Source organism: Colletotrichum navitas, assembly GCF_030913465.1.
Source record: "Colletotrichum navitas strain CBS 125086 chromosome Unknown LY79scaffold_10, whole genome shotgun sequence".
Classification (NCBI taxonomy): Eukaryota; Fungi; Ascomycota; class Sordariomycetes; order Glomerellales; family Glomerellaceae; genus Colletotrichum; species Colletotrichum navitas.
In genome coordinates this window covers 66930-94697 of record NW_026850556.1, presented here as the reverse complement: position 1 = coordinate 94697, position 27768 = coordinate 66930, and the positions used below count along the sequence as shown (strand labels likewise).

General features: G+C 54.1%; 9 protein-coding genes across 9 annotated transcripts; 1 reads left to right on the top strand and 8 right to left on the bottom strand.

The window, feature by feature from the left end:
• Positions 1 to 2577: 2577 nt before the first annotated feature.
• LY79DRAFT_31914 (uncharacterized protein) lies at positions 2578 to 3786 on the bottom strand. The gene has a single exon (XM_060552392.1). It carries the CDS (start codon positions 3635 to 3637, stop codon positions 2990 to 2992), a length of 648 nt encoding a protein of 215 aa, XP_060417643.1. The 5' UTR covers positions 3638 to 3786; the 3' UTR covers positions 2578 to 2989.
• Positions 3787 to 5335: 1549 nt separating this feature from the next.
• LY79DRAFT_676843 (uncharacterized protein) lies at positions 5336 to 7340 on the bottom strand (the record flags this gene model as incomplete). Its single annotated transcript, XM_060564472.1, has 3 exons — positions 5336 to 6030; positions 6799 to 6941; positions 7113 to 7340. The coding sequence occupies 3 exons, from the start codon at positions 7338 to 7340 to the stop codon at positions 5628 to 5630; spliced, it is 774 nt and encodes a 257-aa protein (XP_060417642.1). The 3' UTR covers positions 5336 to 5627.
• A 1465-nt stretch (positions 7341 to 8805) lies between these two features.
• On the top strand, positions 8806 to 9974 carry LY79DRAFT_587684 (uncharacterized protein; the record flags this gene model as incomplete). Its single annotated transcript, XM_060560802.1, has 2 exons — positions 8806 to 9027; positions 9099 to 9974. The coding sequence occupies 2 exons, from the start codon at positions 8806 to 8808 to the stop codon at positions 9972 to 9974; spliced, it is 1098 nt and encodes a 365-aa protein (XP_060417641.1).
• Positions 9975 to 11911: 1937 nt separating this feature from the next.
• On the bottom strand, positions 11912 to 12551 carry LY79DRAFT_31564 (uncharacterized protein). Its single transcript, XM_060552369.1, has one exon. It carries the CDS (start codon positions 12315 to 12317, stop codon positions 11958 to 11960), a length of 360 nt encoding a protein of 119 aa, XP_060417640.1. The 5' UTR covers positions 12318 to 12551; the 3' UTR covers positions 11912 to 11957.
• Positions 12552 to 13230: 679 nt separating this feature from the next.
• Positions 13231 to 14337, bottom strand: LY79DRAFT_31572 (uncharacterized protein). Its single transcript, XM_060552371.1, has one exon. The coding sequence runs from the start codon at positions 14106 to 14108 to the stop codon at positions 13509 to 13511; it is 600 nt and encodes a 199-aa protein (XP_060417639.1). The 5' UTR covers positions 14109 to 14337; the 3' UTR covers positions 13231 to 13508.
• A 5531-nt stretch (positions 14338 to 19868) lies between these two features.
• LY79DRAFT_31403 (uncharacterized protein) lies at positions 19869 to 20675 on the bottom strand. The gene is made up of 3 exons (XM_060552360.1): positions 20402 to 20675; positions 20212 to 20327; positions 19869 to 20108 (listed from the first exon to the last, which is right to left on the bottom strand). Exons 1-3 carry the CDS (start codon positions 20498 to 20500, stop codon positions 20000 to 20002), a joined length of 324 nt encoding a protein of 107 aa, XP_060417638.1. The 5' UTR covers positions 20501 to 20675; the 3' UTR covers positions 19869 to 19999.
• On the bottom strand, positions 20224 to 21467 carry LY79DRAFT_31462 (uncharacterized protein). Its single transcript, XM_060552364.1, has 4 exons — positions 20860 to 21467; positions 20710 to 20800; positions 20402 to 20597; positions 20224 to 20327 (listed from the first exon to the last, which is right to left on the bottom strand). The coding sequence occupies exons 1-3, from the start codon at positions 21254 to 21256 to the stop codon at positions 20519 to 20521; spliced, it is 567 nt and encodes a 188-aa protein (XP_060417637.1). The 5' UTR covers positions 21257 to 21467; the 3' UTR covers positions 20224 to 20327; positions 20402 to 20518.
• A 544-nt stretch (positions 21468 to 22011) lies between these two features.
• On the bottom strand, positions 22012 to 24867 carry LY79DRAFT_508617 (uncharacterized protein; the record flags this gene model as incomplete). Its single annotated transcript, XM_060553962.1, has 2 exons — positions 22012 to 24162; positions 24226 to 24867. The coding sequence occupies 2 exons, from the start codon at positions 24865 to 24867 to the stop codon at positions 22012 to 22014; spliced, it is 2793 nt and encodes a 930-aa protein (XP_060417636.1).
• Positions 24868 to 26105: 1238 nt separating this feature from the next.
• On the bottom strand, positions 26106 to 27501 carry LY79DRAFT_31399 (uncharacterized protein). Its single transcript, XM_060552359.1, has 2 exons — positions 27198 to 27501; positions 26106 to 27146 (listed from the first exon to the last, which is right to left on the bottom strand). Exon 2 carries the CDS (start codon positions 27121 to 27123, stop codon positions 26560 to 26562), a length of 564 nt encoding a protein of 187 aa, XP_060417635.1. The 5' UTR covers positions 27124 to 27146; positions 27198 to 27501; the 3' UTR covers positions 26106 to 26559.
• Between the last annotated feature and the right edge of the window lie 267 nt (positions 27502 to 27768).

The following is a 27768-nucleotide window of genomic DNA, read 5'->3' as shown; positions in this document are numbered from 1 at the left end:
TCCCAAAACACCCTCCTTATACCGACCAGGCTTGCTTTGTGCTCCCCTCCCCTCCCCAACCGGAAGAGAAGCGCCGACCGCCGCAGCTGAATACCCTTGCTTCCCAGGGGACATTCACGTCCAAGCATGGATGGCGTGTCCGGGGCATCGATCGGGGTGTCCGTGGGGCGTGCAGGCTTGGGTCGGAAGACGTTCGGGGTCGGCGGTGTCTCGGTCACCATGTCAAATCGCGGTGTGCCGTGAAGCGCCGCGGAGCGCCGCGGACGTGACGGGCATCGTGAGAAGGGATTTTCGTCGAGGCCCCCCCCCCCTTGCCTTCCTGGCGGTTGCCATGAGTAAGCGATGAGGTGTTTCTGGGCAAGTCGGATCTGCCCCGGGCGCAGCTCCAGAGGTCGGCTCAATCCGACCGTTACCGTGTAATGATAAGAGAAAAACCGCTGTCTTGTGGGGGTCGTGATGCACTCACTGCGTGATGGTGAAATCGATTGGTTGACTCGCGCAGTCGTGGTCCGCCTTGGCAGCGACCAACCTTCCGCCCCCTGCAAGCCGCCAATCGGTTGCAAATCATTAGATCAATGTCATTGCATCCAACTGACATGTGCAGGCTGTCACTGTAGGTCGTGGATCTGCCTCTTCACGGGACAAGGTAGAGCTGCGTGCATCAGGTTCCAGGCTCCGTTATGATCTGAGCCAAAGGCCCATGCGCCGCGGAGTGATATGACAGGTACGTAACATTGATTAATCCTAGGCAGCAAACAGGCAGCGCATGCTTGAATGGGGGACTCGAGGGCCCAGGGAAGACGAGCGCGTGTTGGGCAATGCATTCGGCTCATTGAAATTCCAGATCCATCCCGGAGATAGCAACGGGGGGGGGGGAGTTCTCCACCTCCCCCGAGCTTTTTCTCAGGCAAGGGAGTCGGTGGCGTGACTCGCAACGCTGCTCATTTCCGTCGAGGCACGGCTGTGCTCCGCTACCAAGCACACCAGCCCCTCTCAAAAGGTCTTCAATGAACAGCGTACCTTGGCGATCGAGATCACAGGTATCTCCTGGGATAGCGCTGGCCAAAACGGGAACAAGGCAGCCGGCTTTTGGTTAGTATGGGACCACGTCACTTGGTGCTTGTGACCTGTCGACGCCGTCGATGTTTGCCCAAAACGTTGACCGTTACGGAACGGTACTGTGTTCGACAAAACCTACGCTCCGCGTTGGTGGATCACGCATGAACTCTGCTCGTGCGCGCTTCATTGCATTGCTGGGCAGCTTCGGGATGGCGGATACCGTACGGCGGTGCCCCGGGCCCCGTCGCCGGTGCCAGGACATCCCGGCGCCCCATCGTCTTCAATCCCGTGACCCCGCCCACGGCTCTTCGGGTCCGGGGGACCATCCAAAAGGAGTATAACTCCGGAAAACTCTGTTATTCCAAGGCCCACCTCTTGCCTCGACTGAAGAACAAAACTTGTGCTTTTAGCGGAAAAATTGAGTGTGGACAGCACGATCACGCGCCCCAAATACCCACACGGAGCGGGAAGACATGCAGCCCTGGCGCGTATCAGTCAACACACGGCACTGAATGAAGCGGGGCCACCAGAGAGGGAGGGGAGGACTCGTGAGCGGGAGCGAGGGATTGCACCCTGGCCGACGACCCGTACGATTCGGAGCCGCCGTCCAGCACCTGGGGTATACTGTCCTCATGCAACGTCAAGTTTCTCGCGATCCATGGGGTCGGGAGTAGTGCGGTACCGCAGTTGAGATGGGACGCCGAAACCCTTTTGGCAGAAAACGAAACGAGATCGAAACCCTCGATCCCGAGTGACGTCTTCAACATCTCGATACCCCGTGACGGCTGGCGCGCGCGAAGCCCGATGGCTTTACGATCTCTTTGCACATGACGCGTCAATGTCCAAGCCCGATGCCACCCAACTCAGCCAGGGGCGCACGAGTCCATGGGGGGAAAGCGTAGTAGGCTCGATGGAAATCCCGCCAGACCGATAAAGGGGGGGGGAGGGGGGATGAACCGCCTTGTCGGGATAGGTATTGCGCAGCGGAACGATCTCGATGCCGCGCCGACAAGCAATGTGTTGTACCACCCATGTCCAGGGAAAGTGGCTGGCAGGTCCTAGCGAGGCATCTAGATTCCGATTTCTTCCAAAAAAAAAAACCCCCATTGAGAAAGAGCCTTTCGCGAACGATTGGAGAAGTCACGTGAGGAACTTTGTGAGACCGGGATTAGGAGGACAGGAAGGCTCCGATCCCGATAGGATTGGTGAATGGGAAGGTTTCCGATATCGGGTCTGTAGCAAGTATATCGAGTAAGGGGGACGCGGTACGATAGCCATATTATGACATTGGCAGCCTTCACCGGGTCACAGGAAAAGAGAAGAGAGAAAAAAAAAAAAAAAAAAAGGGGGGGGGGGGGGGGTGGATTACGGAGCGTAGTCAAGGCCGAAATGCCGCGTTTGTGGCCGAGACATGGCTGCTCCAGGGTCCGACCCGCAGATCAGCGAGGGATCTTGCGGGATAACTTTGTGCAAGTCGCAGACCGGACGGGGAGCGGAAGGCATCCGCTAGCCTCGCCTACACTACTTCTGTACACCGTACCAACGGAGGCTGATCCGAGCCAAGCCTAATGGACCGTAGCCCTATGGAGCGGACTCTAGCTTGTTGACAGCTCGCCGACCACAATGAGCGCGGGCGAAAGACGTTGGTTCATGGGGTCACAGACAAGGGGGCCGCGATGTTGAGTTCATCAGGGATCTGGGTTGACATGACGGGGGCGTGACGGGTGTTGGAGCTCAAGAGGGAAGGCTGTGTAATTGTAAGAGAAGTCGATGGTCGGCGACCGGTGATTAGTGATAAGGCCGATGAAGCCCGGTAGGGCGGTCGGGCAGGCGGCAGCGGGGGGGTGAACGAGAAGGATAACGATGATCAGACGACTTAGAGTAGCATCATAATAACTAAGAAACGGCACTTGGAGATAGGAGGGGCGGCTCAGTACGACAAACCGGAGGCCGAAAATGTGCGGATGTTGTTGCTCTTCGGGTACGTACTCCAGCCGCGGCACAGAGTGGGGCATCCATTTGGCAGCAGCGAAGCCGATTGGTCAATCGCTCGGGCTGCTTGATCTGTAGATATTATGTAGCGAGGTACATGCCTGTACAATCTACCTAGGTGTCCAGGGTACAGAGGTACATATATACTCAACGCATACCTTATACCCAGGTGGGAATTGCACGGTTTTGGGGCCATGCCAGACGGACATCTACAGAATACATGTGTACATAGAGGAGACTGACCCACCACCAATCTTGGCCCACGGGCATAATGGAGACAGACCCGCGAACGACGTTCTAGAAGAACGAGAAAAAAAAGAAAAAAAAAGGAAAAAAAAGAGAGAGAGAGAAACTCGACGATCCATAATGATTTCACACCTGCTGACAAAGACGGGGAAGGAATGGGTCCGTTCTGCCGGTGGTATTTCGCTCTTCGGTAACCCAGATTCGAGGCTCCGCAACGAAATTTTCTTCTCATGGGGTACCTTTTGGAGGAAGTATTGTGGGAGATGGCTGGAATGCCGACTTCGAGTTGTGTGATTGGAAGAGAGGGGTGACTGAGCGTGTCTACCTCAAACCCACCCATCCCACTTGGTCCCGGCGACTAACTAGGTAAGCTTTGTTCTTGTCCCGCTGTGAGATTTCTAATTCATCCCGTGCCTAAGGCCGATGGGGGTTGGGGGTTGGGGACCGGGACCGGACCGGGACGGCGACGGCGACGGCGACAGCGACAGCCACAAGCACCGATTGAGCATCGTTTCGAGTTTGCTTTACACGTGGTTGGGGTCCTCCCTGGCCAGAGCCACCATGATATCACTGTCGTGGTCGTAGTGTGTACGTGCTAAAGAGAAAGCGCCGCCTCGCTACGAGCACGCCATGCCCAGGCTAGCCAGCCCTGGAAGTTAGTTCCCTTTGGCGCAACGATTCGTTCCACGGAGACAGGCAGAAAGGCTTCGAATACTGCCCGCCGTGAGTGAGTGAGTGAGTGCCGTGGATCTTGAGTCTCCTCTCCCCAAGTCGATTCAGCCTGAGGAAACGAAGTCCTGTCCACAGCAAGTGATGGTGGCAGAGGCAGAGACATAGGTAAAACGCAGGTGCAGATGCAGACGCAGACGCAGATGCATCGTCTGGGATCTCAACTAGAGCCGAGGCATGAGTCATTATGAGGTTGTTGCGGTGTAACCTGGGTGAGTAGTAGTTCGGTCAGTAGCATCATGCAGCGAGGCATTGTGTAACCCACTAGCCTAATTAGTTTATCTATCTCTGTCGGAGTCCCGCACCTTCTGCCCCGACGGATATAAGCATCGCTTGCAGGAGTGTTATCCCCTTGCGCCCCACAGACCAACTCATAATGTTTACTTACAAATTGTGGGAGGCTCAGCTTCCATGCTCACTATCACTAATCGAGCTAGGTTAAATGTAAGGACCTTGCCTATCTCGGTAGTTTACCATACGTACCTGTACTCCGTACATATAGGCAGTATGCTGTAGTGGAGCAAGTACTCCGTACTGTATCTACGTTGTTCCTGGCCTTCTTCTCCAACGATACCTACCTAGGTAGGTAGATACGTACCTGCAATGTACGTGCCTGTCTCTCCGTCGTCTAGCTGGTCAGTGAGTGACGTTGTCCCTCTTTTCCTATGCTTCGTACTTGGATGGCTCTAATCATGCACGAGCGGCGTGTTTGTTCGGTTCCCATCTCCGTTGCTTACACTACCTAATCCAGGCCGTCAACCGCCCTTGCTACCTAGGTAGCTACTTAGTTACCTACCTACCTACCTACCTACCCACCTACCCACCTACCCACCTACCAACCTTGTCATCGCTGGTCTCAAAATCCGGTCTCCAGAACAGGACACACGGTAAAGCATGCCTCGACTGTCGGGCATGATGACGCCCTTGACGTGAATAGTGTCGTCGACGACCTTCATGCATGTGTCTCGCCTCGCCTTCTCGCCCGCTCGAAGTGAAGCCCACAGCAGGTCGAGACGTCACCGACTGCCATCGCATAAACCTGACCGGTATGCGGCCGCCGTTCAGCCCAAGCAGAAGCTCAATCATCTCTCCAGCTGGCCTTGCGAGCCTCTGCCCCGTGCCATCGGCGAACAAGCCATGCCATCGCTCTCTGTTCCAACAACTCCCGTCATCTTTGTCGGACTTTGGCTATAAGTCCACCCTCCCCGATCATTGGGGATCGACCACAAACAAACCTTGCTGCCTCGGCGTGCTACAGAATGGGCGGCTCTAAAGCGTTGGCTTTGGGTTAAACTTTATTGCTCGAAACTGCACGCCGTGACGTCTTGTGCACACTCGGACGGTGTCATGGTATCAGATGGGTTTGATGGTAGCCACAACCGACCAGCACGATCCTGCCGCACAGTGAGTGTATTGCGCCGCCCACGAGTTTGAACTGAAGTTCCCTTGCCTCGCCCTCTATACCTACCGGTCGCGCTACAGCAAACCCTCGTGGGCAACACCGTCCACGAGCTTCGGCAAAGTTTGCGGTCAGGCACAACACACCTTCTATGCAGCTCCCCGAAGCATCACGAACCTCGACCGAATGGGGGGGAGGGTAGCTACCGCTCTTGGCGCGACCTGGCTTTGGCACGCACCGACGCCGTGGGGTCTTTGCCACGGAGCAGTTTAGGATGACACAAAAGTCCACTCGCCACGGCCATCCCAGACCAGGCTGCCGGCGCCCGTCGTTGACCCAAACGAGCAAGTCCCTGCATGGAAGAAAGCTCGGCCATTGCCTGACGTCTGTTCCTCGAACCCGTTTTGCATCCAGCCAGCTCGAGCCCTGCCAGAAAGAAATGCCCCTGAACATCCTCTCCCGACGACCTGCCTCCACCAGCCCAGGCAGACAAAGAGCTGGTGGACCCGTTTTGGGCCTTGATGACGGCACCGTATCGAAGCACTGAGGAGTTCAAGCTATTTTTGCCAGCAGAAGCGCAGAGGGCGTGGGCCAGCTGCTCATCCCTTTGGGCCCAACCCAGCAGTCGTGGTCATCCATGATTCATCAAGCCCGGCTCCCTGTCAGTTTGGGCGAGTGTGGCCTTCCACACAGGGACCGACCACGCGTATCAGCAACACGTGATGGAGTCTAGCCTTTGGCGTCATCACACCAGATATGCCGTGTCACGTCCGTGGTCGAGTCTAAATCCTCACCAACGCTGTCGGCCACGGCAATATCTGGTCGATTTACAACAAAGGCGCCGCCCAGAGTCAATCAAGGCCCCCCGCTCTCGGCGCCGGCCTCATCAACAGCCCGTGGACTTGTCGTACGTGAATGCAGCTGACCCTGATGTCACGGTCGGCGGGCTCGCTGAGTCCCGCCGAGTGCACAAGGGGAATAATTACAGTTATGAGCAGCAGGCTAGTGTGATGGATTGACATAAGGAAAAAAAAAAAGCCCTTGGCATTAAAAGCAGAGCGAAAGCAGAACAATACGGCGGACGGCCAGCCAAGTACGGACGAGTGGGGGGATAGTTTCGGCACGTTTGTGTCACTCTCAGCTTCTACAGTGTTGTTTTGTTCAAGCCAAACTATACGTGGTGACTATCGTGTACCTGTGCAACCGCGCGAAGGAACGCCTCGTAGATGTATCTTGGCGGTCACTCTCGGCGCGGGATTCAATGTGTACACCATGTTCCTTCTCTTCTGCAGTAGGTATGCATCTGGCTCCATTCCTTGGCCCCTGTCACCCATGCAAAGCTTACTCACTCTGTCGGGGACCTGGCAACCTACCTCCACACCCGATGTACTGTCATGTACCGGTCCCCTGCCTTGCCCCCCTCGACAGCACCATTACGACGACCACAACCCACTTTGATGAGGCGTAGACTCTTTGTCGTTGCATAGAGATTACCGTTTTGTTCCGTCTCTCCAGACTAGACAGACCCCATTGCCAACATGGGTGCAGCATCATGTCATCTTTCGATCATGACTGCGCCAGAACCGCGGACAGGGGGTATACAGTTCAATATGGCATACACCTTCTACAAGTATGGGGTTCTATTTAGGAGGTGAGTCAAGTCAGGTACAGTATCCGTACTGCTTACCGTAACCCAGCTCCGAGACGGATATAGGTACAATTGTCTTTCCTGGATATTATAACCGGGACGCTGTCTTATCAGATCTAGGTCTCCTCTTTGACCGGGGAGGCAGATGAACGACGTGCCAAATTCCACCCGACTTGACACTTCAGATTTCTCTTCCAACCAAGCACAGCACAGCACAGCGTCCGCAGCCTCAAGAGACGCGTCTGCCCGCGCCCTCGTGGAAGACATTCATCTTATCCACATCATCATCTCATCCCATTCGCACACAAACGGCAACTAGGCAACCGTTTTGCGATTCCAAAGGGTCTAAAATCCGCCCGGCTTGGATTACCAACGAATAAGGAATCAGGGGATCAGCAACCCTGCCTGAAGCACATTTTCCAAGAACAGCCAGCAAGCTGCTAGCACACTGCACGCTTGGTGCCATAATCGGTTCTGCAGTCAGCAACCTGCCACCATATCATAGCATATCATATCGAGGGCAAATAAACATACATCAACCATCCCGGTACGGCTTTCAAATCGCGCCCTTTCCCCCGTCTTTCTGAACTCCGCTGCGGACTTTTCCCTTCCAGACGGCCAGTTCACCAAAGGCTGCTGCTAGCGCGCCGCTACGATAAGCAAGCTACACGCCGCAACTCGAATACGTACCGGCATACATCTTAGCCTTTACTACCTACATACCTACCGACCTAGGTAGGATAGGGTAGGGTAGGTACCAGGTAGTGTAGGCACATACTTTGAGTGCCGTCTCGACACAAAATACTACGCATGGTGTACGAAAGTACACGCACATACTCGATTGAGCAAAAACGGAACCAGGCAGGATCCCTACGCAGTCCATCCCATTCCAGAACTCACCGGGGCCCGCCCGCGCACTCGGACATAAAGACGTCGCCGACCGTTAATGCCAGACCTCGTCAGCGAACCCACACCAGCACCTACCTACCTGCCTGCCTGTCCTGCCTGTATTTGTATCCGCCCCCATTAGCCTCTTGCAGGTAGCAGCTGTCTAGGTACCTTTGTACAGTACCAGTACCGCCCGCGGGATACCGCCCGCCGTCCACGTACATGTACACACACACCACCCACAAATACACACATACACACGTACACACGCGCACCGCACACACCTCACACACACACACACACACACACACACACACCCTGCCCTGCTTAGCATTGCGAGCGGCCAAACTCTATCAACCACTGAAGCTTCCGCGGCCATTATTTCCATTTGTGCATCGCATAATCTCACCCACGCGCGCACAATAGACGCACCCCGTCCACCTGCCGAGCCGACGACTCCCCGTGGTTGTCGACATTAATCATTAATAATTTGCCCACGCCCTGCACCCCAGTACCTTGCTGTGCTGACTTTCCCGCCCGCTCGACCCTAGCACCGTGTACTTGTTCCCTGTGTCATCCCGACTCTCTCGACCCTCCTGCTAATCCCTCTCAAAACTGGGGCCCTTTTTCGCTCTCGCTATCATACACTCGCTCACTCGACTTACACGGCATCCGTCTGCGTCTCACTCACACACTTATATGCAGTTTGCCCCTCGGTCTACAGCACCATTGACCTCCTCCACACCGTCATCTCTCCTCCTTCTCTGCACCACCTCATAACATATTACCCGACCATCTACCTGTCCGTCTGTCCGTCTGTCCGTCTATATACTAGTCCTTCACAATGGGAAGCGGTCTACCCTCCCCTCCTTTGGAGGATCAGAAACCGAGAAAGAGCCTGTCCAGCTCCAAGTCCATCAAGCCCAACCGCCACACGGCCAAGCGCGCCAGCCCCCACAACGCAACACAACAACATCACGACCACGCCGCCCAAGGCATGCATGCCGACGGCCGCCACAAGAGAGTATGGAAGGCCTGTGAGAGATGTCGTATGAAGAAGACCAAGGTGCGCTTGCTTCGCTGCCTCCCCCTCGAGGTCGCAAGGATCCCAAGGCTAACCCGTCACCACACGTCTAGTGCGACGGAGAGTTCCCATGTAAGAGGTGCAAGGATGATGGCCTCGTCTGCACTGCCGGCATCCGCAAGAAGACGGAATACAAGCAGCTCCCTCGGGGATACGCCGAGGTGCTGGAGCACACCCAATTCGCCCTCATCGCCACCGTTCACAAGCTCTACTCCATGGTCAGGAATCAACAGCAATGGGACCTGGGCGAACCCGAGCTCAACGACAGAGGACAGCCCGTCATCCACAACATTGCCCAGAAGCTGGGATGCATCCGCCCCAACAGCGACATCGATTTGCCGGTCCACTCCGTCTTCCCCGAAGACGAGGCCGGTCTGGCCGAGCTGGCGCGCCAATTGGAAGACCACCAGAAGGAGCGCGAGGTCGAGAAGGCGATGAAGGCCGAGGCCGACTCTGCTTCGGGCTGCGACCGATCGGACCGCGCCAGCTCCTCCGAGGTCGACCACTCCGAGTTCGAAACCGACTACCGCAAGGCCGTGTTTGGCGGCCACAACAACCCGATGACCATGTCACCGCAAAGCTTCTCCACGGGCTACACCGACTTCGACGTCGACTCGGCCGCCTCGCCCATCGACCCGGCCGCCGCCGCCGCCATGTTCCAGCAAAGCCAGTCCCCGCCCGTGAACACGTATCAGCAGCCGTGGAACATGCCCAGACAGGCGGCACCCGCGCCAATGGACCTCGCCCAGCAATTCTTCCAGCACCCGGGGGCCCTCGCCGGCATGGACATGCTGAGCCAGGGCCTCGTCGAGTCCGAGTTCGGAACCATCAAGCCCCACGTCCTCAACTGCCCGAACCCCGAAGTCATGATGGGTATGGGCGACCCGATGATCTACGGAGGCTACGACGGCGAGCCAATGCGGCTGTAGGCGGGGAACTCGGACCAATGGGTACTTGATGATGCCTTTGGGCAGTTTCTGCATCGTCACGGATTTATGAGGTGTGGAGTTTCCACCTATCTTGTTTTTGGGTTTCCGGTCCGGGCGATGGCATTGGGCGCAAAAGAACCGGGGCAGTGGTTTGCGTTTATTTGACTTTTTGTTGTTTTTTTAACGATACACCACGAAGGCGTTGCTTTTCTGGGTGGGCAAAGGGCCCCACCCAACCGGCGAGACGAATGTGGCGGGCGTTCAAGGATATGGTCTTATTCATCATCGTCCTTTTTTTTTATACTCTTTTTTTTCTTCTTTTCTTTTCCTGTGATGGGTGTGAGGAGAAGTGCTTTGGTCGCCGAGGAAGCTTAATCATCGCCATCGAAGTCCCGATTGGAAGTGTAGAAAACGAAGCCTGGACGAAGGAAATGTTGGGGGGGGGAGGGGCGGGGAAGGAGGGTCAACGATACCATGTTACGACGAACCGGACCCGATGCGCGCGCAACATACTCCGTACAAATCTATCCTATTGTACAAAGCATTCTTTTTTTCATTACACATTTCATGGCCAGGTTCAACAGCCAGTCCGCTGCGCATATAAGGTTTTGCCCTTTAACCGCGCCCCCCTCCTCATCACCCCACCCCTTACCTCTCTCTCTCTTTACCTCAAAACGGACACAGAGCTTGCATAACATAAGGCTGGGGGTCAAAGTGCATAAGCTTTTTATTTTCTATTTTTCTCTCTTGGAGGTCGTGAGTGTATGTGAAAAGCACAAGAGAGAGAGAGAGAGAGAGAGAGAAAGGGGAGGGAGGGGAGGGAATGTACCTAAACCACCACTCATCAATCAAAAAATGAACTTAGTTGCTCTTCCTTTGCCAGTGAGATGAGATTTTTGCTATGGGACACATTGGCTGGTTGAGAGAGAGATTACCTGCATGTTGGCGAGGAAAAACCAAGATAAACAAACGCCGGACCCAAATGTTTACAGCATATATTTCTTTGACTTGATTATTTAATCCCGTCATTCTCTTTTGTTTCCTTTCCATATGCCAATCACGCTCGATGAGCTGTTGCAGCAAAGGACGTAAACGAAACGGGGGGGGGGAGCGTTTCCCCCGGCGACGGTACGCAATAACAAAAAGAATATACGCGTATAAACTCCGCCCCCCCTCCCCCCTTCCACGTACCCTTGGAAAATGGACAAGAGCCAGCTCCCCTGGGTATGCGCGCAGCAACAGCAGCAGGGCAAAGAGGGAAGGGCAAGGGGGGGGGGAGGTGCCAAGGAGGATTTTGAGCGAATGCGACGCTCAAAGTTAGTTCCCAAGGGGCCAAGTGATGAGCCACGGGGGGTTTTCCACGTCACGACTTTGTTGCAAATCACCTCCAGCCCCCCGGGGGAGACGCGGGCGAACAATCTCTCCATCAGATCATCATAGACGAACCACCAACCATGCAAGTAAGGTACGGTAGGTAGGTGGTGAATGTGCAGAAGCGGGCGCGGGCCTTACTGGTAACGGTGGTCACCGAACCCAGCCGCACCCCCTCCCTCTTTTCGCCCAATCTCGAGAAGGGGGGCGGGGGGCGGAGAGATCTCTCCCAGTTTGATTTCAAACCTTCTTCAAGCTTCAGGCGGCACGGGGATTTGATCGACCGTACAGGCTGTTCATGAGCATATCTTTTTGGGGGTGCATTAAAATTAGGGGGGGGGGGGGGGGACAGCGAAACAGCATGCTGGGGGGGGGGGCATAGGAGCAGACACGACAAGCGCGCGCGCGCAAACGGTCGTGGGGAGTGAAGTCGGAGTGCGATGCGGACAAAATAGATGCTCAAAGTCCGCCGAGTCGGCGGACAGGCGGGCACCGTCAGCCGTCGTCACATCCCTCTGAGCCACACCTGGGCCCAAAAGGAAGTAAATTAAATAAATTAAAAAAAAAAAGAAAAAAGGTTTACCTCCTCCACACACCCCTAGGTTGCACCCGTCATCCCTGTCGGGCGATCAAGGGGCGGCGGCGGCGGACGGGGGAGGGGTGCCATGCAGCAGCGGCAGCGGGCAGCAGTAGCGGGCAGCAATACCTAGCAGACGAGCCAGTGGGCATTTCGTCGATGCTAGTAGCCTTGGCGACGGCTGGGCCAGTTGGTCGGGCGCAGATGCCAACAGTCTGCGCAGATACCATGACACCACCAGGCACGCACGCACACTCATACACACACACACACACACACACACACACACACTCACGCTTATAATGAGGAGCAGGTCTCACACCGTTAAGTGAGGAACACGAACAGTCCACCGGAACCGGAAAAAACCAAAGCCAAAAAATAAAAACAAACCCCATATTTTCAGGCACGACGGCAAACCAAAACCATCTGAATGTGCCCACCCTACGACCTCCCTATCGGCCCCAAGGCCCCCCCCCCCCCCCATATTACGGCGCTTCACATCGCAGGTTCCACTAAAGACGGCATGCTCAGGGCGCCATGATGCCGCCTGGGGTGGTGCTAGGTTACGTTTGCGAGAAAAACGGGCTGATGGCGCGCTGGTGGAGGGGGGAGTGTTTGAGCGTCTGTTGCGCGCCAAAGAAAGGGGAGGGGTTTTTTTTTTTTTTTTTTTTTTTTTTTTGCGGTGCTTGGAAATCAAAATGTAATCGTCAGCCTTTGGCGGAGGGGCGGGCCGGAGACTTGTAAACCCCGCGCTCCGAGGCCGAGCGGCTCCTATGATGAGCCAAAAAAAAAATTCTTTTCTTTTTTTTTTTTTTCGTCGACTTATTTGTTTGTCCCTCTCCTTCTTTGTTCATCACGTGAAATGTCTCTCTCTCTCTCTCTCTCCCTCGTCATCGCTGCTCTGAAAAGGGGGAGGGGGGCAGGATACTGTCCGTCGTTCGCCAACTGTCAGGCTTGGCCGAGGGCAGTGTTTGGAAGGGGCCCAAGACAAAGAATGTTGGCAATGGCACGTTGTGGGTTCACCTGTTGACTTGGGCCGAATGTCTTGGGCTGATTATACTGGGGAGCCCCCCTGGATCAGGCTCCTTGGGACTCAAAACGCCTTGTAGGCTGGGCCATTCTGAGTTTGGGGAAGGCCCATTCGTTCATTCATTCATTCATTCATTCATTCATTCCTTCATTTTCGACATGAGATGAGATTAGGGTTGCATAGTATCCAAGTTCCCGCCGGTTTCAATTGTGGACATGATCGGCTGTCGCCCATGCCCACGTGTTGTAGAGAAGGAGAGACAGAGATGGCCCGGCAAGCCGTTAAGCTCGTAATGCTCTTGGCGAAATAGCCAGCCCCATTCTCGTCCAAGACAAAGCACACCGTTGCTCGAGCCGCACTCAACGCCGCATACCATCTGTGCCACAGCGCTCGAACTGTGTCGTACTCGGCTTCTCCCACCGGCTTCTGCTTTGCTCACTGGGAAGAGGAGGCGGCCGTTTGCTTGCAAAGCCCCGTGTGTGGGTTACTTCCGTGGTCAGGCGGCCGAAACCCGGCGGGATGTGAATTGTCATCGTCCCACGCCCCCCCTCCCCGCTCAATCATGCTGCCCCATGGTGGGAGCAGCCAGTCGGGCTGCAATGGCGCCTCGCCCCGCCCTGTCCACATCGTCGGGAACGGAGAAGAATGGGTACAAACGGTTGATGACCAACCGCCTTCGTGGGTAGGCGGGCGGGGACGTGGTTCCACGACAAGGGAGGTCCGTAATTCTAGGCAGGTGATCGGGGGGGGATCGGCCGCTGGCGGGAGAATTATGAACGCGAACGCGGCTTTTTGTGCAAAGCATCGGTGGCTCGCGATGCCGAACGGGGAGGTTCCATCCACCATGGAGCAGCCGGGGATGAGCGAGCACGAGCGAGGGCCCCTCCCAATCTGTTCCAATCTGTTTGACTTTCCAGTTCGGGAGCCCCCCCCATGGTGGACCGGTAGGCTGTACGCCGTACGCCGTACGCTGTACGCTGTACGCTGTACATAGGTCCCAGGGGGGATCTATGCCAAGGCGACGTCCCCAGATGGTACGATGCCGGGCAGCTCTGGGGCTGGGAAAGTTTCGGCTCCCTGCCTGACCATCTGACAAAGGACAAGGCGCGCTTGTGCAAAGACAGCTACAGGTCGCATTGGCGCTTGTCTTGTCCATTCTTGGTATTGGTCTTTTGTTATTGGTCTTGCGCTCCGCGGGCTCGGGGTGACGGGTGTTAAGGCGGACCTTTTTTCCTCAGATGCGAGGAGGCGTCAAGAAAGAAAAGCCACTTACGTTTACGGCCTATGCAGACGGCAGTGTGCATTGCAACATCCGCCCGGCACTCAAACACGGGGGGGGGGGGGGGGGGGGGCAGTCATGTTAAGCTGCATCGACGACCACGACTGAAGTGGGAAAAATACACAGGATACATCAAGACCCCGTCAGCCACAAGCTCGGGTATCCAATGTCTACCTAGTACTATACTCTAATCCTGCCTGGCCAATCTTGTTCTATTGCGAATATCCCCCAAAGGGGGGGGAGGGTCCTGGTCGCTTCAAGACCCCATTTTCGAACCAAAAAGTTTCCGATTCCACGAGCTGGCTCAGTCGACGCATAGTGGTGGTGTCAAAGATTGAGAGAGAGAGAGAGAGAGAGAGAGAGAGAGAGAGAGAGAGAGCAGGCAGGCAAGCAGCTTTGATCTCTCGTTTAGGTCTCTTTCGCTCTCGCTCTCGCTCCTGCGCTTGATTCGCCCGGTGCTGCTATCCCCACCGCCGCTGCTACATGGCCTAGCCGCGTATTCGTCCCTCACCAACCACGAACCGATGCGAGCGTTACGAATCGACACGATTGCTTGACTGTACCTGTGGCTCGGCCCAGATGCCCGCAAACGGTAGCTGTACAAAATACCGGTGGCTATGTGGGCATGTTTCTGACCCTGGCGCAGCAGCATTTCACAACAGCTACAGAGGAGCCCGTCAAAAGAATTATCCTAGAATGCCAAGGCCAGACCCATGTCAAGTGGCAAAGGTATTTACAGGGGTGCCCACCCAACTTGATTATAGCCAACATTTCATATCCCTAATAGCACTAAAGTAAGCTAGTTATTTTAGTTAATTTAATACTTTTAATAGCTATTATTTACTATATTTAACCTTTAACTAGTATCTACTAGCCTACTAGCCCTCCTTGTATTTATTACCACTGTTAAAGGTAATAATAGCCTTAATATAGGCTAGTATTTACTCTATCTAAGCCTAGATTTTCTCCTAAGGTAGCTCTTACTAGTATTTCTCTTAGGCTTTTATAGTAGTAGCCTAGTTAACTAGTGTGCCCTTCTTTATTATAAATTACTTTATCTAAGGCTAGCAAGGCTCTATAAGGTTAAGGTTAAGGCTATTACTACACTAGAGTAGCTTCTAGATATTATAGAGGGCATATATATAGTAAATATAGTAGTAGTTATAAGAAGGTGCTTTATCTTCTTAGACTAAAGCGTTAGGTAGGCACTTAAGAGTAATAAACAGAAAAAGCTTTAGTAAAAGAATCTCCTTCTAGTAGTAGTACTAGTTAATTCCTCTATTACCCTTGTAGACTAACTTACTAGTATAGGCGTTCTAGTAAAAAGTTAGTTTATAGCCTAAGATCTACTAGAGCTATAGCTAAGTTATCCTATTCTCTAGTTCCTATTTAAGGCACTTAACTAGCTTTAACTCCTTGTTTAACTCCTTAACCTTAGCAGTAGCTTCTTATTATATTACAAGAGACTTAGGTAACTAACAGTAGTAAAGGCCTTTCTTATTATATATAAAGTAGCCCTAGAATATAAACTTAGAATACCTTTTCTATTAAGTATAAATATATAACTTTATATAGGCCTTATAGGTTTAGCGCTATAGATAGTAGCTACTATAGCAATAAGATAAAATAATAGATGTTTTATTAGACTATATAACCCTTTTCTAATCTTTAAGAGTCTAGTAGTAATAAGCTAGGCACTAAGAAAGCCTCTCTTGCTTTATCTATTAAAATAGGCTAGGTTTCCTTGTTAGCTTAGTCTTTCTAAATCTATATTACTAGAGGATTTAGTAGACTATTAAGGCTAATATATCTATATTAAGCTCCCTTTATAGCTTACTAGTAATATTAGTATATATCTTTTCCCTACTATATTAATTATAGTAAACCTTTTATATAACAAGGTCTACTACTAAAAGTGTTACCTTCTTTAGCTAGCTAGTCTATAGGGCATTATTAATATATTTAGGTAGTAATATAAAGGTAAGTGTAGTTAAATTAAAGCCTTACTTTTTTACTTAAGAGAGGGTATAGTTAACTATACACTTAGGTAACCTAACTATCTCTGTAGTCTTATTAGCTATTTTTTCTATGTTATAGCTACAAAGGGTAAAAATAACTGCCTATAAAGCTAGGTTAATATAAAAGGCTATAATAGTTAGAAAGTAGAAAAAGTAGTATTATTATTGTTATTATTATTATTATAATAATTACTCTTGCTAAGGCCCTAGTCAAGAAAAAGAAAGGTAATAAATCTAGTGGCTCTTATTAGCTAGATTAATAATAAGTAGGTCCAGATCCATAGGTCTGGCCTTAGCATTCTAGGATAATTCTTTTAACAGGCTCCTCCGTAAAAAGTACCTATCTGGTGGGGAAGGGGGGGGTTCTTTGAGTGATTTAACCCCAAGTCTCTCCATGTATCTAGTGTACATATTATCTCCGCAGCCCAGCCAGGTCACGCGATCGAGGAACCTTCTTTCTGGATCTCGCCCCATGCCTCGGCAGTGATGAGCAATGCCTGATATCGGTAGTCAGCACCGCCCGGGCGACGGCCAAACATTTGGACCGTGTCGTTCTCGGCGGATCGCCAACCGGACCCGTTGCACTCGCCGCCTTCCACCTGACTATTATCAGATGATCGCTATCGAAAGTATCGCCTACTAGTTTATCCTCATACGGGGGGTGGGGGGAGGCGAACTCTGGTGCTGCACCTTGCTTGATTCGCGGGTATCCAAAACCTAAAGCAGGGCCTCGACGAGCATCGCAATCTTGGGTTCGCCCCAGAACAGACTGATATGCCTCACGGGGATCATGTGGCGTCGTCGATGCCTTGAACAGCCGGTATCGTGGAGTGTTTGCGGCTATGCGGGCGTCGAGGTAGGTCTCCCATGCTCCGTTCCGGGCACCTGTTGTTAGGAATGCTCACCCGGAGACTTTCTGTACGCTGGCCGGCTGGCCGGGCACAACTACCTTTTTAGTAGAGAAGTGGCTGCCCCTTGTGTGAAGTCTGTATCGGAGCTAATGTTACGTCGACAGGGGCCGAACTATCCAATCCCTCAAGGTTCATATTGCTCGCGAGTGGCTACTATGTAGTTTGCCCCATCATCGACGGGTGTAATCTCGGCCCTCGACGTTGCCAAACTCTGTGCTAATTGCGGCAAGATCATCCTCCCAGCACGGGTGTCCCATTGTCTCCACCCAACCCGTTGGCTGACCACGGTGGGATCCCACAAGACGTGTCAACTCTGTACGGAAAGCTACAGGTCGCCGGTGAAAGTCTCATGCCACGTTGGCGCGCTCGGTGCCAGTCGTTCGGGTCGCGCTAAAAGGTCCTTGTTCGCGATCATAAGCACCTTAACCCAGGCATCCTATGCCTGGTTCCAGGTTGCACAAACTTCCCATATTGAGTCTGTCAGAGAATAATGCGAGGTGATGCGGTATGACGAGGGAGGAAGAAAAAAAAAGATCGTCAGCTTACGGACACCTACGCGATAGGAGACTGATGCGCGTATCCTGTCCAAGTCTCGCTGACTGGCGTGCGTATAGCTTGCATGGTGGATGGAGTCTCAGACTACTGTTGAGTACCTGTCAGTAATGGCTGACTGCGTCTCGACTTGACGAGTCGACCAAACTGGAGAGGGCATCTCGTTTAATCCAACGTCAGCAGCGAGGATCCCACCGCCTGAAACCAAGGCTTCGAATCTCACGACATGCACTTTGATGGCGGTGTCAGTCACTTCAATGGTAAGTTGACAACGCAGCCAGCCTACCGGTACACCGACAAGTTAGGCTCGTCTCGGAGACGATGTCTGTCAGTGTTCTCCGCGTCGTATTTATCCCAGAATTCAAAATCTCCCACACAAAAGCTTGAGTGCAATACCCTGGGAGGTGGGGGGAGGGGGGGGGAGGGGGGAGGGGCACCGTAAGGTTTCGAGACGGGCTCCGCCCGCTGAACCGAACCGATTACAAACACGCCTAAGCTGGAGGGGGATCTCGGCCTACGCAGAGCCTCGTTCTCCCTTGAGCTCGTTGAAAAGGTTATGAACTCGCTCCAAACATCCAGGCAACGCATCCACAACCTCACCCGTGCAAGGGGGGGGTTAGACTTCAGACGAAGACGGGTGGGGCTTTGCCGCCCTTCGGATTATGGGTACACCTGCTTTTCTTGAGTGAAATGGGCTCAAGCGGCGGCGACGGGAGCACTGAGGATAGCCAAGGGCAAAAGTTTATTGTCAGTGTATACTGGGGTACGAGTACGTAGTATTCGAAGAAAGAGCGCGCAAGTCAGCGTTGATCTTTTTCCTGGCAGAGCATCGAGATGGTCGAACCCAACGGCTGGCACCGCAGCAGCGGCGGGCGATGATGGCCGGCGCACCGCCGTCTCTGGCGCTGCGATGAGCGCTCAAGTCTGGGCTGCGAGGAGGAATTAAGGCTAGCCGGCGCCGCCCTGAATGCGACTTGCTGCCGGGATGCTTCCAGTCCGTCGAGTTTGACAGAATGTTTGTCTGGGTTCGTGGGTTACAGCGGATGCTACCTCGGTATTTTCTTCGGCAACCTGTCCTACATATCGCTGGCAAGCCGGGATTCGGGTTGCGGGGACTGCATCGTTCCGCCACGCGGTCTACACCTTTGTCAGCTCTCTCCCCCTCTCTCCCGACAAGCCTGGCGTACATCGGTCAATATCAGCATGAACGACGGCCGGCTAGAAGTTTCACGAGGGTGCTGCAAGGCCGTGGTATGGAAGAAGTCTGATCGGCGAATGCCGGGACCCTTGAAGCGTAGGTTTGCACGACCCCCCGTGCATGGCCTTGCTGCCTCCGAGGAGTTAGTGAACACGGCCTCTAGACCGCTAGGAGCACAACCGTACGCCCTTACGCTACAATAAGCCTTAGCCGACTGTACAAGGGGAAAAGGAAGTTTGCTTCTTCGGCTGAATCCGTTCCATAAGTTCCATGGGAGTGGTTGAGACGATCCACGGGTGTTGATTCTTACTAGTTCTGCACCGTTGATCATGGGAGTCGAGGGAACTTTTGGGCAAACTTGCACCTTTCCAATTACTAGGTACGTGGGGTACGACGCACAACGGGTCGTTTCGCTGCCTTGTACTCTGTATAAGAAACCGAGCAAGCGGAAACAGATGGGGAAGCGGGCAGCAGCTCTGTACAAGAGCCCGTTATCTACATCGCCCACCCTCACCGGGTCTGATGCTGCAGTAACACCAGGAGACCCTCACCTCGGTACCGCTGTCGTTTCCTCGCTCCCAGGGCTGAGCCTCCTGTGCAACTGAACCGAGGCGGAACTAGGGTCGCTGTTGGCGGGAGGGCTGTCAGCAAGAACTACAACGCGAGGTTGGGTATCTAGTCGCTTTCGCTTTCGATAACACAACCGTTCTGGTTCGACAAGGTCCATGCCACGTGCTTATGCTTTCCAGGGCCCATGCCACTTTGTCCATGCTGACGCCAAGGCTCTGGGCGTAAGAACGGACCGTACCTAAGTAGGTGTATGCCATGGAAGGTGGAGGTTTCGACCTTTTTTTTCCCGTGTTACCTGCTGGATATCCTCGGCTCCCTTGGCATCAGAGTACGGCCCCATCTGGGAACCTGTACAACCCTGACCTGGCAGCGAGGCCTTATTCCGACTGGCTGGCACATATGTCTTTGCGCATTGGCCCAAGGTCGCGGCAGCAATCACGGGGACGGGAGGCCACACGCATCGAAGACGTCGCTCGAATTCATCAAAACGCTACAGAGTCGAAACGGTAGCCCAGCCACCTAAAATCCCGTCGCCGACACCGCGATGAAGCCGGTGGCCTTGCCCTCGGCTGCCTGCCTCATCAGCTCCTGGTAAATGGGATCTTTTGTCTGGTAGTACTCCATATCCCTACATCAAAGCTGTCAGTCCTGAACATGCTCCAAACGACATGTTTTCTCTCTCTCTCTCTCTCTTTGTGATGGGGAGAGAGGGGGGCTAGGATAACACTGACGCCTCGTTCGCAAACGTAATCTCGTAAACCACAGTCCACGGCTGCGAGCCCGGAACGTCCGTCAGGACCTGGCACTTGCTCGCCTTGGAAGCGACGATGTACGTCTGTCCGTCTTCCTGTGGGTCACGAGAGCATCAGTCTCCGCACATTGCCTCCTTGACCCAGGGGGGGGCTCTTTCATCCAGCCTACCTTCTTGCAATCGTTGGCAAAGTTGCTGAACCTCGTGATGGCCTCGTCCCGCTTGACGTCGTCGGCGAGAGCGATGAGCCCGACTCTGGTGATGGTCATGTTTGCGATTGTTTTTTGCTAGTGGGAATTCGTGCCGGCAATAGGTGAGGTGCGAAAGATGACGATTGAACGGGTGTGAGATGGATTTGGATGCGTGCTACGTGGCCAAGATCACTCGAATTTAGGGCTCCTCTTCGTTCTTATATGCGTTCCCAAGCTCGGCACCGTCCCGACATAGGAAGTCGTCGCCGGCTCGGCGGGCAACCTACGTCTCGTCATGCCGGAGGAACAACGGAGCACGCTTCCCATTCAAGGCCATCCTCCACTCGAGCGAAAAATGCAAGCCGGGTAGCCGAACCGGCGAAACGTCAATCAGTCGAGTTCTCCCCACAAAGCACGTTTGGTTCAAACTCACCGACGGGCACGTAGGGGGGAGAACTCCACCGACCTCTGGGGGGCCGACGAATACGCTGCATGAACGCACCGCCGGTCGAGACTAACCGAAGGGCGGAACCATCTACCGAGGCATGAATAACAATACCGGTACCAGCGCAGAGCCCCTTTCCCCTCATGGGTCAAGCCAAAGATCGGTAGCGGTGGGAATGTGCCCCTCCCTCCCCCTTTTCGCACCTCAAACCGCGAAACGGTGGCAGGCGGGGGAGACCTCAGACGTCGGTTGTAGTCAAGGATCGGCAGCGGAGCATATGCCGATTCGGGTCGCGGGTTTGCTTCAGTTGACGTGTGGGGAAGCGGAAAGTGCCGGGCAAATCCCGGTCTTCCCGCGGGCGGGGGAGGCGCAGTCCGGGGCCCGTGCATGACTACCCCGGCCTCCGATCCCCCCCGGGCGACACGATCATGGCCGGCCAGTGAGTCCAGAAGGCGCCGCCGACCGAGATCCAGCTTTTTCGCTGATCCATCCGACGAGAACGGAATCGGCGCCCGTTCTCATGCCGCGTTGGTCCCCATGATCGGTTTACTCACTTACCACAAAGCAGACGAGTAACTGGTCAATCTTTTTGTTCATACTAAATAAATTAAATGTAACCATCTTGCTTTTTGTAACCATCCCAACAACGCCCCAAAAACAAATATCCGCCAATAGACTGGACTCATCATATCATACATACCCCCCCCTCCCCATACATTTCCTTACACTACAATCAATGCACCATCTGATCTCTTATCATCTCCGAAGCCATGATAGACCCCTGCGCTCTAAAACAAGAACAGGAAACACAAACGAAAGGGCCTCGTCCCATTCTATTTGAAGAATTGAGGTTAGGGCGGATTGAAAGGGTAAGAGCTCAAACTCCTACGTGAAGCCCAGCGGCCAGGAGACCCGGGAATCCCTCCCCTCCGCTCTTGAGGGGGAACAAAGGTAGAAAGAGCAGAAGAAACGCCGAGTTTTGCCGCTGAGAAAACGCCTCGTCAAGAATGATGCAGTGGGAAATCAGATACTCGCTAACTCCAAGCCGAAACGAAAAGGTGTCGGATCATCTCCGCGCAGTCGACGCGAGAAAATAATGTGTGCACGTGCACGAGAGCGAGACAAGGGCCGCGAGGACTGGCCATTACTGGCTTCCTCTGCGCCGTCTTTGGTCTCTGTAGTTGAGAGAGTAAGGGCCAGGACGTTCCTGACGGATCGTTCTTCGGTCCGGAAGTGTGGACCTCACGTCTTGGTAGTACCCAGGGTGGGCCGGGGCCGGTCCCGGCTGGAAAGACAACGGGGACCGCGGGGCGTAAGCCGCCTGCGACATCTCTGCTCCGCTCGTGGCGTAGAGGCCGTTGGGCGGGTTCGGACGCAGATAGAACGAGGCCTCTTGCTGAGTGGTGTAATGATGCTGAGGGGGCATGCTCGGGACAGGCTGCATCGGGCGCATCATCTCCACCGAGCTCGGGGGTGGGTAAGCCTGCATCGGGCGAGACTGCATCGACGTGCCAAAGTCCGGCACCTGCATCGTCTGCTGGAGAGGGTTCGGAAGAGACTGTTGGTAGAAACCGTGTCCGCCGGGATGCTGAGGCTCGGCGGGCGCAGCGTGGCTGGCCATCGGAGAGTGGATTCGAGATGTGGGTTGACTGTAGCTTGTTGGAGGGTAAAAGTCCGAACCAGCGCTGATGCGAGGCTCCGGACGACGGCCATGAGCATTGGCCATGTCACGGAACATGCGCGAGCGGTCTCGGTTCTGTGCGGATGACCTGTCTGGTGGCGGAGTAGCTTGGCCATCAACCCAGCGGCAAGAGTCAGACTCGTCTGCTGCTTGCGAGGAGATCGAGGCAGGAGCCGACGGAACTCGGCCAGTGTTGGCGGCCGAGGCGTTCCTTATCTTCTCACTGGAAGCAGTAGCAGCAGGATCCTGCTGGCGTTTGACCACTTCTGGGTGGACACCCTCGACGTACTCTATGAAGTCCTTAAGGTTCTGCACCTTCTGGCCCAGCTTCTGAGCATGTTGCCCAGAAGCGTCTGAAGCGCTTGGAAGCAGTTCCTTCATCGCGTCAACAATCCGATCAACCAGAGACTGGAGTCTCTTCTCTGTGCCTTTCAAAGGAATGCCGGTGATCGGTTGAAGTAGGTTGAGGAGCTGCAGAGAGTCATCTGTGGTTCGGCGGACAGCTTGCAACGCCTCGCTAGCCCGTCGAAGCTGGTCATCGCCGGTTGGGTTATGCTGCAGCTGCTCATAGTGCTTTTCCAATTCACTGGTATGCGCCTGCGCGCTCTGGCGGAAGGAATCGATCAACCCGGTCGGCGAAAACGTATGAACGGGCTGTGCCGGTGCTCGGCGAGCCATGACCGGCGTGCCTCGCGCGCTTGACGCCCGTGACTCCTCGGGCAGAGGGCTGCGCCGCAGCTGCTGAGTATGAGAAGATGAAGGTAGAGTTCCCTCATGCACCGGACTGTAAGAGTTGGGGGCCAGAGAATAAGACTGGCGAGGGTCGTGGCGGTTGCTCTGGATGATATGTACCTCCGGAGTAGCGAAGGAGCTGGTTGGGGCGCCCGGAGCTGGTAACCGGCTAGCCTGCTCCTGATGCCGCGACTGCATCCTGAACCCTTGAATAGGTTGAGGGGCAGCCGCCGGAGGTTGTTGAGATGGTGCATAACCCGCGCGGGGATCGTTCGACATATGCGAGGCTTCTGCCTGGTGAGGGTGGTGGGTAGCAGCCCCGGAGTGCATATGGGAGCTGGCTTGACCATCCGCAAGCCGATACGGCTCGTAATAGTCCGTTTGGATTCCCTGCCTCGCGGGCACTTGTTGCTGACGCTGAGGCATGGGGAGTTGCTGCTGCCTCATCTCCGGCGCATGTTGCGGCGGCATCTGTAGAGGATCCCAAGCATTCTCGGAACCTCCAGGGATGTTGTGCGTGGGCCACAGTGGTTCTTGAACGTTGCCATCTGCGCGTTCTTGTTCGGGATGCCCAGACGCAAAGTTGTCGCTTTCATTCTGTGGCATAAAAACAAAATTGACTTGCAAGTCGTTATCCGCCATCATGCCGCCAAATTGAGACTCGTTGATGCACAGATCGATGTTGTCGGAAAGCGCGTGGTCGAAACCGAACGCGGCATCAACATTGAAGCCGAAGTCATCATCGGATCCAAGATCTGACCAAGCAGACGTGTTGGATTCGTGTTGCACAGGCTTGGGCGAGGAGGTTTGCTTTGTGATGCGGTTGCTATCCTTTGTCGCAAAGGATGCAGTGCGGATGAAGAAAGGTTTGGGCGAGATCGACTGTTCACGAACCGTCAGCTTGGGCTTACAATCTCATGTGCCATTTTTCTACACTAAACTTACTTTTCGCCCAGTAGAGGACTTGTAGATCGGAGATTCGGGGTCCCGGATTTCGATGGCAGAGTCTCTCCGCCCTTGAAGACGGTAGAATAGGGGAGGCGGAGAGTCGCCTCCGGCCTCGGAAGGGCTTCTCGACGAAGCACAAGATGAGGCAGAGGGAGTTAAAACCGGGTGTTGCAGCTCTATGTGAACTGACAGCGCATCCCATTGGGCTGTGAATAAAGAAACTCGGCTTGCGGGGTCCAGATTGACCCTCGAAAGGTTGCCTTCCAGCACGACCTCGCGACCAACGTAGACGCAAGAGCCGAAAATAGTTGCGATGCCACGATAACCCATCTGAGGAGGTTCGGAGTTGGAGTGACGGAAGTCCAGGTTGGGTCCGTACAGAGTGAGCAGAAAGGTGGTGCCGGACCGTTGCTCGCTGTGAGTGGGAATCCAGCACACTGCTTTCAGTAGCACGAGCATGTACTCATTGTTTCGAAGGTTGAGAATCTGAATTGCATCTGCGAGGCTGTCTCTTGCACCGTCATCGACGATCGCCACCGGGTCTCCACGCTGGTACTCGCGGCCGTCGAAAGATTGTCCATCGTTGAGGAGCGTACCATGAGCTGGCTGTATGTTGGTGTTCGTGGGCTCGCCGGCCATGAGCGTATGCCTTGTGGACTCCATGGAGATTGTGTTTTCGATTGTCGTTGCTGACAGATTATGTACTTGGGTTTGGTATAAGTATAAAGACTGAATGAGCCTCGAACCACAAAGACTAGCACCACCAAGAGTCAAGTTGACTTTCGACCTGGCACATTGCTTGACAAGATTCGGCGTCAGAGGCTGCGTCGAAGTGGACCTGTATTTGAGCCGGATAGAAGAGGTTTCCGATAAAAAAAGATAACGACAGGTGGCGAAGCAGTATGCTATGGTTGAAGAAATATGTGAGGGTGGTGACAAGAGGGACTGTTGAGGAAGTGATGAAGTTTATAAGATAAATCGAAATAAGAGAGAGCCGTGAACACCCTATCGCCTGGTGGACTTCTTAGAACCAGATACGACTTGGCGTCTATTCGGGTCCGATACGCAGAACATGGATCATGGAGTATAGCTGCAGCGGAAGCCTCTCTGCATTTCCGATTGTATGCTTCCGTATGCCAACCCTTGTAGACGCCCTGCCAGTCCTTGCGTCCGTAGGGGACAGGGGTATGGGGGTGCATTCTCAAAGGTCCAGAAGCACTAAAAGGCGATCTGCTAGGTATACAAGTAGGGCCGTAAGACACAAGTCCTTGTCGACAAGAGACCAGGGATGGTGATGGGGCATGTCGGGACGACCAGGGTAACAATGCCACGGGTTGTCTCGGACCCTTTCTCCACCCCCAAAGTAAAGTCGTTCGCTGCGAATGTAGTCTTCCTGTGCCTCGATGTTGCGTACCCGGCCCCATTGTAGCGGAGCGTGGCTTTCAGCCAACTCGCATCATACATCTTTTTTTGTCGTTTGCCTCCCAGATCATCGATAATGGTGGACATAAGAAAGAGCTTCAAGTCAAACGTCTCGGGAGAGGAATAGGCGTCATCTGCGTCAACAGCTGCGGCTTATTTGGCGCCATTGACACGGTTCCGGGTGGTGAGAAAGTCTTCGTGACAGCTCACAAAGCACTTGTTCAGTGGCAGACAGAGACTCGTTTCAAAAGAAAAGTCAAAAACATAAAAGGATAATTCTGAGAACTGATAGGGCAAGACATGCTATTGGTTGTGGATCATGCCTGACGGCGCGGGCATGGAGAAGCCGGACGCCTGCCAACCCTCCTCGACCACTAGCTTCTAGTCGGCGACCCCGCTAGAATGACGAGGGGACATGCGTCTAAACCTCCTGTCCCCCCTTTCTTTTTATGAAGTTATCGGGGATGCGCGCGGCTGGCTTACCGGTAGCAGATCGGCGTATGGCGCTAGGACTGTCGCGATGCAGAACTCCAATGCTTTTCCGTAGCAGGACGGGAAGACTGGCGTAGATGATCACGTCGCCGTCCTGGGCTGAAACCGATGCTGGCATAGCCATCTTGTGGCTTCATCATTTCCATACTGGACACTCCGGTCTCGCTCCCTCATGATGGCCAATAATCTTGCTGGGCCGGCAAGGGAGGGGTGACGAAATCCGCGCCTGCTCATCCTCTTTGTTGAGTCGATTCATAGTGAGAGGTGTGTCAAAAGCGGTCTGTGCCTTATAGAATTGTGTACATATTATCGCATCGCACACGATGTGGCAGCATCCGTATTGAGGGCTGCCCAGAGATCGTCTATAATCGCGACAAGGAAAAAGAAGGGATGTTGGTCCAGCTGGCTATTGCTACCTCACCGTCCCTCCTTGCCTGTCTTGGAGTCGGCCTCACTTTTGTCCTTGTTCGCTACCGCGCCGTCATCGGGCATCTTGCCGAACTTTGTCAGAATTTTGGCAGCCCATTCTTCGAATTCTCGCTCAGCAGCCTCGTCCGTCTGAGCAGCTGCTCCGCGAAGGCTTCTTCGGGCCATTTCCCTCAGGTCGTCAACCGAGGAAACATCGAGTGCCCAAGAGGCGCCTCCTGTCATCATCATGGCAAAACTGACGACGTTGAGTGTGGCCAGATTCAAAGCCTCAAATGCAATCATGCCTCCCTCAGGGTTCCCTTGCTTGCCTGCCGCGTAATGGCTGGGCTGATAGAATTTGGGAAAGGCAGCGAGCTGTTTGCGTACCACGGCACGTCGCGTGACCATGGCTGAGAAGAGGAAGAAGCCGGCGCCGGCGAAGAAGAGGCCTAGTTGTTTCGTCGCTCTGGCCTGGAAAAGGGAGGATGTTGGCTGAAGTGGTGACCTCGCCGACCGAGAGTCGGAGGACTCGTTGCTGGAAGCCATGGCTGTTGGAGAGTGTTGGGCAAGCATCGAATCTTGTCCCCTAGATTGCACTAACGTGTGTCAGACAGAGCATCCACAGTGGCCTTTACAAGAAGGCTTACCAGGTTAGAGCGGCAGGGACAGGCCGGTCAATTGATCAAGACAAGAGTCGATGGAGTCGCGGTCCCTCGGGCAGCTGAAGTTCGCGTGCTGGGAAGAGGTAAAGCGGAGCTGTGGCGGGACGGGACAGGAGCTCCTCTTGGGGGGAAAGGAAGTTCCCGCCACTAAAATTTTCGGATCCTTACGAAGAGTGGGCCGGGCCATCTTATTCGACAAGCGAGGTGGCCGCTTGGTGTCGTGCATATTGTGGATTAGACAATAACGCCCCACCGAACGGATGCATCACCGGGGTTATCTGATTTATCCGACTTCAGCATTTGCCCTGTTTCAGCGGCTCTCTTCCTTTTGCCGACTTCACCTTGTTTTCGCATCATCACCAAAACGGTTCTACCCTTGGTAACGCATATCCTAGTCGTTCCAAGTCCGGTGATCTTTGTCCATTAAATCCTACGTCGAGACCTCTTTGAATGCTGGCAACTCTGCACTATCTACGCTGGTGAGTTGCTAAACTTAGGTGATTACGGACGAAATGCATGCCGGCCCACTGTCGATACCACATAGCTTGCAGCAGAA

Coding starts and splice junctions, on each gene's coding strand:
- LY79DRAFT_31914 (XM_060552392.1), bottom strand. CDS start 3,637: ATGGGTGGGTTTGAGGTAGACACGCTCAGTCACCCCTCTCTTCCAATC.
- LY79DRAFT_31564 (XM_060552369.1), bottom strand. CDS start 12,317: ATGGGGTTTGTTTTTATTTTTTGGCTTTGGTTTTTTCCGGTTCCGGTG.
- LY79DRAFT_31572 (XM_060552371.1), bottom strand. CDS start 14,108: ATGGACAAGACAAGCGCCAATGCGACCTGTAGCTGTCTTTGCACAAGC.
- LY79DRAFT_31403 (XM_060552360.1), bottom strand. CDS start 20,500: ATGACCATCACCAGAGTCGGGCTCATCGCTCTCGCCGACGACGTCAAG. Junction 20,328..20,401: donor TTGCCAACGATTGCAAGAAG/GTAGGCTGGATG, acceptor CGTGACCCACAG/GAAGACGGACAGACGTACAT. Junction 20,109..20,211: donor ATTACGTTTGCGAACGAGGC/GTCAGTGTTATC, acceptor GCTTTGATGTAG/GGATATGGAGTACTACCAGA.
- LY79DRAFT_31462 (XM_060552364.1), bottom strand. CDS start 21,256: ATGCACGGGCCCCGGACTGCGCCTCCCCCGCCCGCGGGAAGACCGGGA. Junction 20,801..20,859: donor GTTCTCCCCCCTACGTGCCC/GTCGGTGAGTTT, acceptor TTGACGTTTCGC/CGGTTCGGCTACCCGGCTTG. Junction 20,598..20,709: donor TTCCTCCGGCATGACGAGAC/GTAGGTTGCCCG, acceptor TTGGCCACGTAG/CACGCATCCAAATCCATCTC.
- LY79DRAFT_31399 (XM_060552359.1), bottom strand. CDS start 27,123: ATGCTTGCCCAACACTCTCCAACAGCCATGGCTTCCAGCAACGAGTCC.